This window comes from Hoplias malabaricus, chromosome 5 (genome assembly GCF_029633855.1).
Source record: "Hoplias malabaricus isolate fHopMal1 chromosome 5, fHopMal1.hap1, whole genome shotgun sequence".
Taxonomy (NCBI): Eukaryota; Metazoa; Chordata; class Actinopteri; order Characiformes; family Erythrinidae; genus Hoplias; species Hoplias malabaricus.
Genome location: NC_089804.1, coordinates 5593535 through 5612006, shown reverse-complemented (window position 1 = coordinate 5612006; position 18472 = coordinate 5593535). Strand labels below are relative to the sequence as shown.

General features: G+C 52.1%; 1 protein-coding gene across 1 annotated transcript in view; it reads right to left on the bottom strand.

Annotated features, from left to right (window-relative positions):
* LOC136697514 (Fc receptor-like protein 5) overlaps positions 1 to 18472 on the bottom strand; it is a 46067-nt gene that overhangs the window by 24591 nt on the left and 3004 nt on the right. Inside the window, exons 6-7 of the mRNA XM_066672669.1 lie at positions 14812 to 15084; positions 198 to 470 (exon numbers count right to left, since the gene is read on the bottom strand). Of these exons, the coding sequence (XP_066528766.1) occupies positions 198 to 470; positions 14812 to 15084 (546 nt within the window). The remainder of the gene's footprint in view (positions 1 to 197; positions 471 to 14811; positions 15085 to 18472) is intronic.

Here is an 18472-nt window from a genome sequence, read left to right as displayed (position 1 = left end):
GAACACACCACACTCCTCACAGATAGTCACCCGGAGTGAGACTCAAACCCAAAACCTCCAGGTCCCTGGAGCTGTGTGACTGTGACACTACCTGCTGCACCACCCCAGATGAAAATTCAAATATATTTGAAAATAAAATTACATTAAAATTAGTGTGGTCTTTGTACAATGTCTTACAATGTTTTCAGAAAACTTACCCTTAACAGTCAGTGAATATTCTGTGCTCTTTCTGATTGTCTGTGGTCTGTTTTGAAGCTCTGTCTGACAGATGTAACGTACATTATCTTCTGGTTTTAAGGCCTGGATTGACAGGTCCTCTTTATTTTCCCCAGATATTTGTGCTGAATTTTTGAACCAGGTATAGATCCAGACTGAGGTTTTGTCTGGATTCTCACATTTCAGAGTCACTTTTTCACCAACAAAGACCTCTTCCCATGTAAAAGTCTTAATCACTTTAGGTGTAGGAGGTTCTGGAAAAGAAAGAAACAATTTGTTTTATACTGCTGCAACATTACTAATGAATGTCTTATTTACAAGAAAAAATAAGAGAAACTCCTCACAGACAGTCACCCGGAGGAAACCCACGCAGACACAGAGAGAACACACCACACTCCTCACAGACAGTCACCCGGAGGAAACCCACGCAGACACAGAGAGAACACACCACACTCCTCAAAGACAGTCACTCAGAGGAGACCCACGCAGACACAGAGAACACACCACACTCCGCACAGACAGTCACCCGGAGGAAACCCAAGCAGACACAGGGAGAACACACCACACTCCTCAAAGACAGTCACTCAGAGGAGACCCACGCAGACACAGAGAGAACACACCACACTCCTCACAGACAGTCACCCGGAGGAAACCCACGCAGACACAGGGAGAACACACCACACTCCTCACAGACAGTCACCCGGAGGAAACCCACGCAGACACAGAGAGAACACACCACACTCCTCAAAGACAGTCACTCAGAGGAGACCCACGCAGACACAGAGAGAACACACCGCACTCCTCACAGACAGTCACCCGGAGGAAACCCACGCAGACACAGAGAGAACACACCATACTCCTCACAGACAGTCACCCGGAGGAAACACACGCAGACACAGAGAGAACACACCACAATCCTCACAGACAGTCACCCGGAGGAAACCCACGCAGACACAGAGAGAACACACCACACTCCTCACAGATAGTCACCCGGAGGAAACCCACGCAGACACAGAGAGAACACACCACACTCCTCAAAGACAGTCACCCGGAGGAAACCCACGCAGACACAGAGAGATCACACCACACTCCTCACAGACAGTCACCCGGAGGAAACTCACGCAGACACAGGGAGAACACACCACACTCCTCATAGACAGTCACCGGAGGAAACCCATGCAGACACAGGGAGAACACACCACACTCCTCACAGACAGTCACCCGGAGGAAACTCACGCAGACACAGGGAGAACACACCACACTCCTCACAGACAGTCACCCGGAGGAAACCCACGCAGACACAGAGAGAACACACCACACTCCTCAAAGACAGTCACTCAGAGGAGACCCACGCAGACACAGAGAGAACACACCACACTCCTCACAGACAGTCACCCGGAGGAAACACACGCAGACACAGAGAGAACACACCACACTCCTCACAGACAGTCACCCGGAGGAAACCCACGCAGACACAGAGAGAACACACCACACTCCTCACAGATAGTCACCCGGAGGAAACCCACGCAGACACAGAGAGAACACACCACACTCCTCAAAGACAGTCACTCAGAGGAGACCCACGCAGACACAGAGAGAACACACCACACTCCTCACAGACAGTCACCCGGAGGAAACCCACGCAGACACAGAGAGAACACACCACACTCCTCAAAGACAGTCACTCGGAGGAGACCCACGCAGACACAGAGAGAACACACCCCAATCCTCACAGACAGTCACCCGGAGGAAACTCACGCAGACACAGGGAGAACACACCACACTCCTCACAGACAGTCACCCAGAGGAAACTCACGCAGACACAGGGAGAACACACCACACTCCTCATAGACAGTCACCCAGAGGAAACCCACGCAGACACAGGGAGAACACACCACACTCCTCACAGACAGTCACCCGGAGGAAACCCACGCAGACACAGGGAGAACACACCACACTCCTCAAAGACAGTCACTCGGAGGAAACCCACGCAGACACAGAGAGAAAACACCCCACTCCTCACAGACAGTCACCCGGAGGAAACCCACGCAGACACAGGGAGAACACACCACACTCCTCACAGATAGTCACCCGGAGGAAACCCACGCAGACACAAGGAGAACACACCACACTCCTCACAGACAGTCACCCGGAGGAAACCCACGCAGACACAGAGAGAACACACCACACTCCTCAAAGACAGTCACTCAGAGGAGACCCATGCCGACACAGAGAGAACACACCACACTCCTCACAGACAGTCACCCGGAGGAAACCCACGCAGACACAAGGAGAACACACCACACTCCTCACAAACAGTCACCCGGAGGAAACCCACGCAGACACAGGGAGAACACACCACACTCCTCAAAGACAGTCACTCGGAGGAGACCCACGCAGACACAGAGAGAACACACCCCACTCCTCACAGACAGTCACCCGGAGGAAACCCACGCAGACACAGGGAGAACACACCACACTCCTCACAGACAGTCACCCGGAGGAAACTCACGCAGACACAGGGAGAACACACCACACTCCTCATAGACAGTCACCCAGAGGAAACCCACGCAGACACAGGGAGAACACACCACACTCCTCACAGACAGTCACCCGGAGGAAACCCACGCAGACACAGGGAGAACACACCACACTCCTCACAGACAGTCACCCGGAGGAAACCCACGCAGACACAGGGAGAACACACCACACTCCTCACAGACAGTCACCCGGAGGAAACACACGCAGACACAGAGAGAACACACCACACTCCTCACAGACAGTCACCCGGAGGAAACACACGCAGACACAGAGAGAACACACCACACTCCTCACAGACAGTCACCCGGAGGAAACCCACGCAGACACAGAGAGAACACACCACACTCCTCACAGACAGTCACCCAGAGGAAACCCACGCAGACACAGAGAGAACACACCACACTCCTCACAGATAGTCACCCGGAGGAAACCCACGCAGACACAAGTAGAACACACCACACTCCTCACAGACAGTCACCCGGAGGAAACCCACGCAGACACAGAAAGAACACACCACACTCCTTAAAGACAGTCACTCAGAGGAGACCCACGCAGACACAGAGAACACACCACACTCCGCACAGACAGTCACCCGGAGGAAACCCACGCAGACACAGGGAGAACACACCACACTCCTCACAGATAGTCACCCGGAGGAGACCCACGCAGACACAGAGAGAACACACCACACTCCTCACAGACAGTCACCCGGAGGAAACCCACGCAGACACAGAGAGAACACACCACACTCCTCACAGACAGTCACCTGGAGGAAACCCACGCAGACACAGGGAGAACACACCACACTCCTCACAGACAGTCACCCGGAGGAAACCCACGCAGACACAGGGAGAACACACCACACTCCTCACAGACAGTCACCCGGAGGAAACCCACGCAGACACAGAGAGAACACACCACACTCCTCAAAGACAGTCACTCAGAGGAGACCCACGCAGACACAGAGAGAACACACCACACTCCTCACAGACAGTCACCCGGAGGAAACCCACGCAGACACAGAGAGAACACACCACACTCCTCAAAGACAGTCACTCAGAGGAGACCCACGCAGACACAGAGAGAACACACCACACTCCTCACAGACAGTCACCCGGAGGAAACCCACGCAGACACAGGGAGAACACACCACACTCCTCACAGACAGTCACCCGGAGGAAACTCACGCAGACACAGGGAGAACACACCACACTCCTCATAGACAGTCACCCGGAGGAAACCCACGCAGACACAGGGAGAACACACCACACTCCTCACAGACAGTCACCCGGAGGAAACCCACGCAGACACAGAGAGAACACATCACACTCCTCAAAGACAGTCACTCAGAGGAGACCCACGCAGACACAGAGAGAACACACCACACTCCTCACAGACAGTCACGCGGAGGAAACCCACGCAGACACAGAGAGAACACACCACACTCCTCACAGACAGTCACGCGGAGGAAACCCACGCAGACACAGAGAGAACACACCACACTCCTCACAGATAGTCACCCGGAGGAAACCCACGCAGACACAGAGACAACACACCACACTCCTCAAAGACAGTCACTCAGAGGAGACCCACGCAGACACAGAGAGAACACACCACACTCCTCACAGACAGTCACCCAGAGGAAACCCACGCAGACACAGAGAGAACACACCACACTCCTCACAGATAGTCACCCGGAGGAAACCCACGCAGACACAAGGAGAACACACCACACTCCTCACAGACAGTCACCCGGAGGAAACCCACACAGACACAGAGAGAACACACCACACTCCTCAAAGACAGTCACTCAGAGGAGACCCACGCAGACACAGAGAACACACCACACTCCTCACAGACAGTCACCCGGAGGAAACCCACGCAGACACAGGGAGAACACACCACACTCCTCAAAGACAGTCACTCAGAGGAGACCCACGCAGACACAGAGAGAACACACCACACTCCTCACAGACAGTCACCCGGAGGAAACCCACGCAGACACAGAGAGAACACACCACACTCCTCAAAGACAGTCACTCAGAGGAGACCCACGCAGACACAGAGAACACACCACACTCCTCACAGACAGTCACCCGGAGGAAACCCACGCAGACACAGGGAGAACACACCACACTCCTCAAAGACAGTCACTCAGAGGAGACCCACGCAGACACAGAGAACACACCACACTCCTCACAGACAGTCACCCGGAGGAAACCCACGCAGACACAGGGAGAACACACCACACTCCTCAAAGACAGTCACTCAGAGGAGACCCACGCAGACACAGAGAGAACACACCACACTCCTCACAGACAGTCACCCGGAGGAAACCCACGCAGACACAGAGAGAACACACCACACTCCTCAAAGACAGTCACTCAGAGGAGACCCACGCAGACACAGAGAGAACACACCACACTCCACACAGACAGTCACCCGGAGGAAACCCATGCAGACACAGGGAGAACACACCACACTCCTCACAGACAGTCACCCGGAGGAAACTCACGCAGACACAGGGAGAACACACCACACTCCTCATAGACAGTCACCCGGAGGAAACCCACGCAGACACAGGGAGAACACACCACACTCCTCACAGACAGTCACCTGGAGGAAACTCACGCAGACACAGGGAGAACACACCACACTCCTCACAGACAGTCACCCGGAGGAAACTCACGCAGACACAGGGAGAACACACCACACTTCTCACAGACAGTCACCTGGAGGAAACCCACGCAGACACAGGGAGAACACACCACACTCCTCACAGACAGTCACCCGGAGGAAACCCACGCAGACACAGGGAGAACACACCACACTCCTCACAGACAGTCACCCGGAGGAAACCCACGCAGACACAGAGAGAACACACCACACTCCTCAAAGACAGTCACTCAGAGGAGACCCACGCAGACACAGAGAGAACACACCACACTCCTCACAGACAGTCACCCGGAGGAAACCCACGCAGACACAGAGAGAACACACCACACTCCTCAAAGACAGTCACTCAGAGGAGACCCACGCAGACACAGAGAGAACACACCACACTCCTCACAGACAGTCACCCGGAGGAAACCCACGCAGACACAGGGAGAACACACCACACTCCTCACAGACAGTCACCCGGAGGAAACTCACGCAGACACAGGGAGAACACACCACACTCCTCATAGACAGTCACCCGGAGGAAACCCACGCAGACACAGGGAGAACACACCACACTCCTCACAGACAGTCACCCGGAGGAAACCCACGCAGACACAGAGAGAACACATCACACTCCTCAAAGACAGTCACTCAGAGGAGACCCACGCAGACACAGAGAGAACACACCACACTCCTCACAGACAGTCACGCGGAGGAAACCCACGCAGACACAGAGAGAACACACCACACTCCTCACAGACAGTCACGCGGAGGAAACCCACGCAGACACAGAGAGAACACACCACACTCCTCACAGATAGTCACCCGGAGGAAACCCACGCAGACACAGAGACAACACACCACACTCCTCAAAGACAGTCACTCAGAGGAGACCCACGCAGACACAGAGAGAACACACCACACTCCTCACAGACAGTCACCCAGAGGAAACCCACGCAGACACAGAGAGAACACACCACACTCCTCACAGATAGTCACCCGGAGGAAACCCACGCAGACACAAGGAGAACACACCACACTCCTCACAGACAGTCACCCGGAGGAAACCCACACAGACACAGAGAGAACACACCACACTCCTCAAAGACAGTCACTCAGAGGAGACCCACGCAGACACAGAGAACACACCACACTCCTCACAGACAGTCACCCGGAGGAAACCCACGCAGACACAGGGAGAACACACCACACTCCTCAAAGACAGTCACTCAGAGGAGACCCACGCAGACACAGAGAGAACACACCACACTCCTCACAGACAGTCACCCGGAGGAAACCCACGCAGACACAGAGAGAACACACCACACTCCTCAAAGACAGTCACTCAGAGGAGACCCACGCAGACACAGAGAGAACACACCACACTCCTCACAGACAGTCACCTGGAGGAAACTCACGCAGACACAGGGAGAACACACCACACTCCTCATAGACAGTCACCCGTAGGAAACCCACGCAGACACAGGGAGAACACACCACACTCCTCACAGACAGTCACCCGGAGGAAACTCACGCAGACACAGGGAGAACACACCACACTCCTCACAGACAGTCACCTGGAGGAAACCCACGCAGACACAGAGAGAACACACCACACTCCTCAAAGACAGTCACTCAGAGGAGACCCACGCAGACACAGAGAGAACACACCACACTCCTCACAGACAGTCACCCGGAGGAAACCCACGCAGACACAGAGAGAACACACCACACTCCTCACAGATAGTCACCCGGAGGAAACCCACGCAGACACAGAGAGAACACACCACACTCCTCAAAGACAGTCACTCAGAGGAGACCCACGCAGACACAGAGAGAACACACCCCACTCCTCACAGACAGTCACCCGGAGGAAACTCACGCAGACACAGGGAGAACACACCACACTCCTCACAGACAGTCACCCGGAGGAAACTCACGCAGACACAGGGAGAACACACCACACTCCTCATAGACAGTCACCCAGAGGAAACCCACGCAGACACAGGGAGAACACACCACACTCCTCACAGACAGTCACCCGGAGGAAACCCACGCAGACACAGGGAGAACACACCACACTCCTCACAGACAGTCACCCAGAGGAAACCCACGCAGACACAGGGAGAACACACCACACTCCTCACAGACAGTCACCCGGAGGAAACACACGCAGACACAGGGAGAACACACCACACTCCTCACAGACAGTCACCCGGAGGAAACACACGCAGACACAGAGAGAACACACCACACTCCTCACAGACAGTCACCCGGAGGAAACCCACGCAGACACAGAGAGAACACACCACACTCCTCACAGACACTCACCCGGAGGAAACCCACGCAGACACAGAGAGAACACACCACACTCCTCACAGATAGTCACCCGGAGGAAACCCACGCAGACACAAGGAGAACACACCACACTCCTCACAGACAGTCACCCGGAGGAAACCCACGCAGACACAGAGAGAACACACCACACTCCTCAAAGACAGTCACTCAGAGGAGACCCACGCAGACACAGAGAACACACCACACTCCTCACAGACAGTCACCCGGAGGAAACCCACGCAGACACAGGGAGAACACACCACACTCCTCAAAGACAGTCACTCAGAGGAGACCCACGCAGACACAGAGAGAACACACCACACTCCTCACAGACAGTCACCCGGAGGAAACCCACGCAGACACAGAGAGAACACACCACACTCCTCAAAGACAGTCACTCAGAGGAGACCCACGCAGACACAGAGAGAACACACCACACTCCACACAGACAGTCACCCGGAGGAAACCCATGCAGACACAGGGAGAACACACCACACTCCTCACAGACAGTCACCCGGAGGAAACTCACGCAGACACAGGGAGAACACACCACACTCCTCATAGACAGTCACCCGGAGGAAACCCACGCAGACACAGGGAGAACACACCACACTCCTCACAGACAGTCACCTGGAGGAAACTCACGCAGACACAGGGAGAACACACCACACTCCTCACAGACAGTCACCCGGAGGAAACTCACGCAGACACAGGGAGAACACACCACACTCCTCACAGACAGTCACCTGGAGGAAACCCACGCAGACACAGGGAGAACACACCACACTCCTCACAGACAGTCACCCGGAGGAAACCCACGCAGACACAGGGAGAACACACCACACTCCTCACAGACAGTCACCCGGAGGAAACCCACGCAGACACAGAGAGAACACACCACACTCCTCAAAGACAGTCACTCAGAGGAGACCCACGCAGACACAGAGAGAACACACCACACTCCTCACAGACAGTCACCCGGAGGAAACCCACGCAGACACAGAGAGAACACACCACACTCCTCAAAGACAGTCACTCAGAGGAGACCCACGCAGACACAGAGAGAACACACCACACTCCTCACAGACAGTCACCCGGAGGAAACCCACGCAGACACAGGGAGAACACACCACACTCCTCACAGACAGTCACCCGGAGGAAACTCACGCAGACACAGGGAGAACACACCACACTCCTCATAGACAGTCACCCGGAGGAAACCCACGCAGACACAGGGAGAACACACCACACTCCTCACAGACAGTCACCCGGAGGAAACCCACGCAGACACAGAGAGAACACACCACACTCCTCAAAGACAGTCACTCAGAGGAGACCCACGCAGACACAGAGAGAACACACCACACTCCTCACAGACAGTCACGCGGAGGAAACCCACGCAGACACAGAGAGAACACACCACACTCCTCACAGACAGTCACGCGGAGGAAACCCACGCAGACACAGAGAGAACACACCACACTCCTCACAGATAGTCACCCGGAGGAAACCCACGCAGACACAGAGACAACACACCACACTCCTCAAAGACAGTCACTCAGAGGAGACCCACGCAGACACAGAGAGAACACACCACACTCCTCACAGACAGTCACCCAGAGGAAACCCACGCAGACACAGAGAGAACACACCACACTCCTCACAGATAGTCACCCGGAGGAAACCCACGCAGACACAAGGAGAACACACCACACTCCTCACAGACAGTCACCCGGAGGAAACCCACACAGACACAGAGAGAACACACCACACTCCTCAAAGACAGTCACTCAGAGGAGACCCACGCAGACACAGAGAACACACCACACTCCTCACAGACAGTCACCCGGAGGAAACCCACGCAGACACAGGGAGAACACACCACACTCCTCAAAGACAGTCACTCAGAGGAGACCCACGCAGACACAGAGAGAACACACCACACTCCTCACAGACAGTCACCCGGAGGAAACCCACGCAGACACAGAGAGAACACACCACACTCCTCAAAGACAGTCACTCAGAGGAGACCCACGCAGACACAGAGAGAACACACCACACTCCTCACAGACAGTCACCTGGAGGAAACTCACGCAGACACAGGGAGAACACACCACACTCCTCATAGACAGTCACCCGTAGGAAACCCACGCAGACACAGGGAGAACACACCACACTCCTCACAGACAGTCACCCGGAGGAAACTCACGCAGACACAGGGAGAACACACCACACTCCTCACAGACAGTCACCTGGAGGAAACCCACGCAGACACAGAGAGAACACACCACACTCCTCAAAGACAGTCACTCAGAGGAGACCCACGCAGACACAGAGAGAACACACCACACTCCTCACAGACACTCACCCGGAGGAAACCCACGCAGACACAGAGAGAACACACCACACTCCTCACAGATAGTCACCCGGAGGAAACCCACGCAGACACAAGGAGAACACACCACACTCCTCACAGACAGTCACCCGGAGGAAACCCACGCAGACACAGAGAGAACACACCACACTCCTCAAAGACAGTCACTCAGAGGAGACCCACGCAGACACAGAGAACACACCACACTCCTCACAGACAGTCACCCGGAGGAAACCCACGCAGACACAGGGAGAACACACCACACTCCTCAAAGACAGTCACTCAGAGGAGACCCACGCAGACACAGAGAGAACACACCACACTCCTCACAGACAGTCACCCGGAGGAAACCCACGCAGACACAGAGAGAACACACCACACTCCTCAAAGACAGTCACTCAGAGGAGACCCACGCAGACACAGAGAGAACACACCACACTCCACACAGACAGTCACCCGGAGGAAACCCATGCAGACACAGGGAGAACACACCACACTCCTCACAGACAGTCACCCGGAGGAAACTCACGCAGACACAGGGAGAACACACCACACTCCTCATAGACAGTCACCCGGAGGAAACCCACGCAGACACAGGGAGAACACACCACACTCCTCACAGACAGTCACCTGGAGGAAACTCACGCAGACACAGGGAGAACACACCACACTCCTCACAGACAGTCACCCGGAGGAAACTCACGCAGACACAGGGAGAACACACCACACTCCTCACAGACAGTCACCTGGAGGAAACCCACGCAGACACAGGGAGAACACACCACACTCCTCACAGACAGTCACCCGGAGGAAACCCACGCAGACACAGGGAGAACACACCACACTCCTCACAGACAGTCACCCGGAGGAAACCCACGCAGACACAGAGAGAACACACCACACTCCTCAAAGACAGTCACTCAGAGGAGACCCACGCAGACACAGAGAGAACACACCACACTCCTCACAGACAGTCACCCGGAGGAAACCCACGCAGACACAGAGAGAACACACCACACTCCTCAAAGACAGTCACTCAGAGGAGACCCACGCAGACACAGAGAGAACACACCACACTCCTCACAGACAGTCACCCGGAGGAAACCCACGCAGACACAGGGAGAACACACCACACTCCTCACAGACAGTCACCCGGAGGAAACTCACGCAGACACAGGGAGAACACACCACACTCCTCATAGACAGTCACCCGGAGGAAACCCACGCAGACACAGGGAGAACACACCACACTCCTCACAGACAGTCACCCGGAGGAAACCCACGCAGACACAGAGAGAACACACCACACTCCTCAAAGACAGTCACTCAGAGGAGACCCACGCAGACACAGAGAGAACACACCACACTCCTCACAGACAGTCACGCGGAGGAAACCCACGCAGACACAGAGAGAACACACCACACTCCTCACAGACAGTCACGCGGAGGAAACCCACGCAGACACAGAGAGAACACACCACACTCCTCACAGATAGTCACCCGGAGGAAACCCACGCAGACACAGAGACAACACACCACACTCCTCAAAGACAGTCACTCAGAGGAGACCCACGCAGACACAGAGAGAACACACCACACTCCTCACAGACAGTCACCCAGAGGAAACCCACGCAGACACAGAGAGAACACACCACACTCCTCACAGATAGTCACCCGGAGGAAACCCACGCAGACACAAGGAGAACACACCACACTCCTCACAGACAGTCACCCGGAGGAAACCCACACAGACACAGAGAGAACACACCACACTCCTCAAAGACAGTCACTCAGAGGAGACCCACGCAGACACAGAGAACACACCACACTCCTCACAGACAGTCACCCGGAGGAAACCCACGCAGACACAGGGAGAACACACCACACTCCTCAAAGACAGTCACTCAGAGGAGACCCACGCAGACACAGAGAGAACACACCACACTCCTCACAGACAGTCACCCGGAGGAAACCCACGCAGACACAGAGAGAACACACCACACTCCTCAAAGACAGTCACTCAGAGGAGACCCACGCAGACACAGAGAGAACACACCACACTCCTCACAGACAGTCACCTGGAGGAAACTCACGCAGACACAGGGAGAACACACCACACTCCTCATAGACAGTCACCCGTAGGAAACCCACGCAGACACAGGGAGAACACACCACACTCCTCACAGACAGTCACCCGGAGGAAACTCACGCAGACACAGGGAGAACACACCACACTCCTCACAGACAGTCACCTGGAGGAAACCCACGCAGACACAGAGAGAACACACCACACTCCTCAAAGACAGTCACTCAGAGGAGACCCACGCAGACACAGAGAGAACACACCACACTCCTCACAGACAGTCACCCGGAGGAAACCCACGCAGACACAGAGAGAACACACCACACTCCTCACAGATAGTCACCCGGAGGAAACCCACGCAGACACAGAGAGAACACACCACACTCCTCAAAGACAGTCACTCAGAGGAGACCCACGCAGACACAGAGAGAACACACCCCACTCCTCACAGACAGTCACCCGGAGGAAACTCACGCAGACACAGGGAGAACACACCACACTCCTCACAGACAGTCACCCGGAGGAAACTCACGCAGACACAGGGAGAACACACCACACTCCTCATAGACAGTCACCCAGAGGAAACCCACGCAGACACAGGGAGAACACACCACACTCCTCACAGACAGTCACCCGGAGGAAACCCACGCAGACACAGGGAGAACACACCACACTCCTCACAGACAGTCACCCGGAGGAAACCCACGCAGACACAGGGAGAACACACCACACTCCTCACAGACAGTCACCCGGAGGAAACACACGCAGACACAGGGAGAACACACCACACTCCTCACAGACAGTCACCCGGAGGAAACACACGCAGACACAGAGAGAACACACCACACTCCTCACAGACAGTCACCCGGAGGAAACCCACGCAGACACAGAGAGAACACACCACACTCCTCACAGACACTCACCCGGAGGAAACCCACGCAGACACAGAGAGAACACACCACACTCCTCACAGATAGTCACCCGGAGGAAACCCACGCAGACACAAGGAGAACACACCACACTCCTCACAGACAGTCACCCGGAGGAAATCCACGCAGACACAGAGAGAACACACCACACTCCTCAAAGACAGTCACTCAGAGGAGACCCACGCAGACACAGAGAACACACCACACTCCTCACAGACAGTCACCCGGAGGAAACCCACGCAGACACAGGGAGAACACACCACACTCCTCAAAGACAGTCACTCAGAGGAGACCCACGCAGACACAGAGAGAACACACCACACTCCTCACAGACAGTCACCCGGAGGAAACCCACGCAGACACAGAGAGAACACACCACACTCCTCAAAGACAGTCACTCAGAGGAGACCCACGCAGACACAGAGAGAACACACCACACTCCTCACAGACAGTCACCCGGAGGAAACCCACGCAGACACAGGGAGAACACACCACACTCCTCACAGACAGTCACCCGGAGGAAACTCACGCAGACACAGGGAGAACACACCACACTCCTCATAGACAGTCACCCGGAGGAAACCCACGCAGACACAGGGAGAACACACCACACTCCTCACAGACAGTCACCTGGAGGAAACTCACGCAGACACAGGGAGAACACACCACACTCCTCACAGACAGTCACCCGGAGGAAACTCACGCAGACACAGGGAGAACACACCACACTCCTCACAGACAGTCACCCGGAGGAAACCCACGCAGACACAGGGAGAACACACCACACTCCTCACAGACAGTCACCCGGAGGAAACTCACGCAGACACAGGGAGAACACACCACACTCCTCACAGACAGTCACCCGGAGGAAACTCACGCAGACACAGGGAGAACACACCACACTCCTCATAGACAGTCACCCAGAGGAAACTCACGCAGACACAGGGAGAACACACCACACTCCTCAAAGACAGTCACCCGGAGGAAACCCACGCAGACACAGGGAGAACACACCACACTCCTCACAGACAGTCACCCGGAGGAAACCCACGCAGACACAGAGAGAACACACCACACTCCTCACAGACAGTCACCCGGAGGAAACCCACGCAGACACAGAGAGAACACACCACACTCCTCACAGACAGTCACCCGGAGGAAACCCACGCAGACACAGAGAGAACACACCACACTCCTCACAGAAAGTCACCCGGAGGAAACCTACGCAGACACAGGGAGAACACACCACACTCCTCACAGACAGTCACCCGGAGTAAACCCACGCAGACACAGGGAGAACACACCACACTCCTCACAGACAGTCACCCGGAGGAAACCCACGCAGACACAGAGAGAACACACCACACTCCTCACAGATAGTCACCCGGAGGAAACCCACGCAGACACAGGGAGAACACACCACACTCCTCACAGATAGTCACCCGGAGGAAACCCACGCAGACACAGGGAGAACACACCACACTCCTCACAGATAGTCACCCGGAGTGAGACTCAAACCCAAAACCTCCAGGTCCCTGGAGCTGTGTGACTGTGACACTACCTGCTGCACCACCCCAGATGAAAATTCAAATATATTTAAAAAAAATAAAATTACATTAAAATTAGTGTGGTCTTTGTACAATGTCTTACAATGTTTTCAGAAAACTTACCCTTAACAGTCAGTGAATATTCTGTGCTCTTTCTGATTGTCTGTGGTCTGTTCTGAAGCTCTGTCTGACAGATGTAACGTACATTATCTTCTGGTTTTAAGGCCTGGATTGACAGGTCTTCTTTATTTTCCCCAGAAATTTGTGCTGAATTTTTGAACCAGGTATAGATCCAGCCTGAGGTTTTGTCTGGATTCTCACATTTCAGAGTCCCTTTTTCACCAACAAAGACCTCTTCCCATGTAAAAGTCTTAATCACTTTAGGTGTAGGAGGTTCTGGAAAAGAAAGAAACAATTTGTTTTATACTGCTGCAACATTACTAATGAATGTCTTATTTACAAGAAAAAATAAGAGACATTCATTCATTCATTGTCTGTAACCCTTATCCAGTTCAGGGTCACGGTGGGTCTGGAGCTTACCCTTAAATTAAAAATGTAATTAATCTATTCAATTATTAAATTAAATATTACATTAATAATACTCAATCTTAAGCTAAATAGTACATGCTGATGTTCACTAGGTTTAAATGCTCATATTTATTGGATACACATGTGCCATTGTGTACGTTCTACAGAGTTGATCATGTAACAGGTTCAAATCTACTCTACAAAAATCTAAAATCCTGAAAAAATGAAAATATAATATAATATTTTCTTAGAGGTGTCCAATTAACTAGGGCTTAATTATTACTGAGACAACTAACTTAAGTTTACATTGTGCCTCCAAAATGTCCCAAGTGTCTATGGGTCAAGTTAAACTTAACATTAACTGAAGTAAATACACTGTCTATAGTGTCAAGGACACGGACAAAATGTGAAAGTATCTGATTCACTCCGAGGATGTTCTATATCTTACAACACGTTTAAAACCAAAACCCAATGCTGTGAGCAAACCATATACGAATTAAACACACACACAGGCACAAAGAACAGAGCAATGGCTTCATTCAGCTGCTACTTCATAAACAGGCCTCATCAAAATAAAAGTCCCTAATACAAACCAAGCAGTAAAACAACGTACTGTAGATTCGGCCATGGACTTTGGGGGCCTCGGGGCCAATAAGTTCTTTTCAGTCACGTGGTTCTGACAATACGCATGATCCAAAGAGAAAAATAGAATGGAGGAGACTGTACTGTGTTGATTTACGGAACTTTATGAGAGAAATGTACAATTACATTGTAGTGTGATATGATGAATGTGTATTAACTTCTAATAAGAAATGTGACATTCTGAGATGTGATTTTAAATACCCAATGGGATTCATTTACGTGTTTAAAGTCAATTTTGTTTTATATGAACTTATGTAGAACCAAGGTAGCCACATACTCTGTGTGTTATTTGGTTAATAATGATGTAGAACACGGTTGTCTTAATGATATTACTTTGTGTTAACATCTAATCTTTCATATTGCAAAAGTATGATTCAGGATCCTGGGATATTCACTCAAAAAGGGGTGGTTTTCAAGCCTTTGTCTTGTCAAGGGTCATAAATTTTAAGTGATGTCACTACCAAGGTACAGGAAACAGCCAATCAGGAGCAAGAGAGGCTCCAATTCTCAATCCCTTAGGACCAATCGGGTCTTTAAGGCGGGTCTTCTAAATTCTGGTAAAAGCCAGTGGCGTCAAATGAGTTACTTTCAGAAAATTCCAGGCTTCAGACACTTTTGGCTTCTTCTTTCCCCACACCTTCGCCTTCACTTCACACTTTTTCTCTTTTTCAAAGCTATGACTCAGGTTTTGAAATGACTCTGCAGGCTCTTCTGCAGGCGTCAGACTCTGATGGCTCTCTTAAACAGTCTTGGGCCCCTCAAGCGTGGTCCAGACCGAACAGAAGTTTTATTTTAATTTTATCTCTAGTAGAATCTATAGTTCCAGAAAGGACTGTAGTTTAACTCCAGCAAAATTCAGTGCCACCCAGAGCACGAAGGAGACCTCAGACCCTCCAAGTGATGACAAAGCTTCCGGACCAGCAACGAAGACTGACCTTCCGAGATGAGGAGAAACCTGCCCAGGAGAGACCGGCATGGACGTGTCCCCCACAAGGCGGCAGATCAGCGATGACAGAGAATCCCCACAGAGAACGTTCTCTCATGTATCACTGTAATCCATTTCATTATATGAATGTGTAATCAATATTCATTATTTGATATTACAATTAATAAACCAGCTGTGTGATAAAACCAATCCTTGGTCGTTTGTGTGTGCACTTTTCTTGTACTGAATTATTACTTCTAGTTCAGATTCCATTTCAGAGCCAAGAACCCACGGCGGGTCAATGATCATAATTCATTAATAATAGTTAATTCTAGCTAATTCTGCTGTATAATGTGTGAAGATGGCCTTCTTGTCCAAGCTAAAATTAGACAGGTAAAGACACTACATATCATTTAATGGCTCCCAAACATGGAGCTTATCAAAATGAATGAAATAATGAATTATTAATAAAATAATAATGAATTATCATTGACTCCGATATGTAGAGCTTATGCCACCGCAACGTGTGCGTAACTATTTCCACTACAACACCAGAGCATATGTAGGAGGTGTTGCTTATGTGTTTTTAACTGAACTGTAAGATTTTCTTCACACAGTATTGAGACACACAACTTGCTGTTAGCACACCGCTCGACCTCACTATCAAGGCGCTCCACCGTGACTGTCCTGTGGTTCTCTAATATTGTCCTGTGGATTAATAGAGCAACGCAATTCAGCGCCACAACGCCTCATTAACGTTATGGCTGTGTATTTATGGTAATGTTATGGTTTAACTCTTTCACCAGCAGACACTCAGGGCACCCACAGAACTGAGCAAGATACAATACTCGCTCCTCATAGACAAGACACAATGGAGTCAAACTGAGCAACTACGTACATCATGCACTTCGTACTCCTGTGGTGTGTAGCCTGCTGTGACATGCACATGGAGACAAACCCCTACGAACACAAGCACACATTCAGCTCCTCTTCACCGCTCCAGAGCCAGCAGAATGTGAACATTCACTGGTTTTCACAAACGATGTAAGAAAGGAACAAGGTGAGTATTTTCTGACCCTCCACATGAGCTCTATTAGATTACGTTGTGTGTAACTTGTGTGTCTTGATGAAGGATCAACGTTCAATTCACAGACACATGTTTTAAATAAGTTTTAAGAACTCCCTAGCTCCGATAAAACAATAAAAACATAAATAAAATTCTTAAACTTTCTCAACACACTTCATTCATTCATTCATTCATTGTCTGAAACCATTATCCAGTTCAGGGTCGCGGTGGGTCCAGAGCCTACCTGGAATCATTGGGCGCAAGGCGGGAATACACCCTGGAGGGGGCGCCAGTCCTTCACAGGGCAACACAGACACACACATTCACTCACACACTCACACCTACGGACACTTTTGAGTCACCACTCCACCTGCAACGTGTGTTTTTGGACTGTGGGAGGAAACCAGAGCACCCGGAGGAAACCCACGCAGACACGGGGAGAACACACCTCCTCACAGACAGTCACCCGGAGGAAACCCACGCAGACACAGGGAGAACACACCAACTCCTCACAGACAGTCACCCGGAGCGGGAATTGAACCCACCCACACACTTCATTTAAACCTAAATGTTTTGGACTCATCAGTCCCCCAAAGGTATTTTCTAAGTTCATGTTGGTGGAC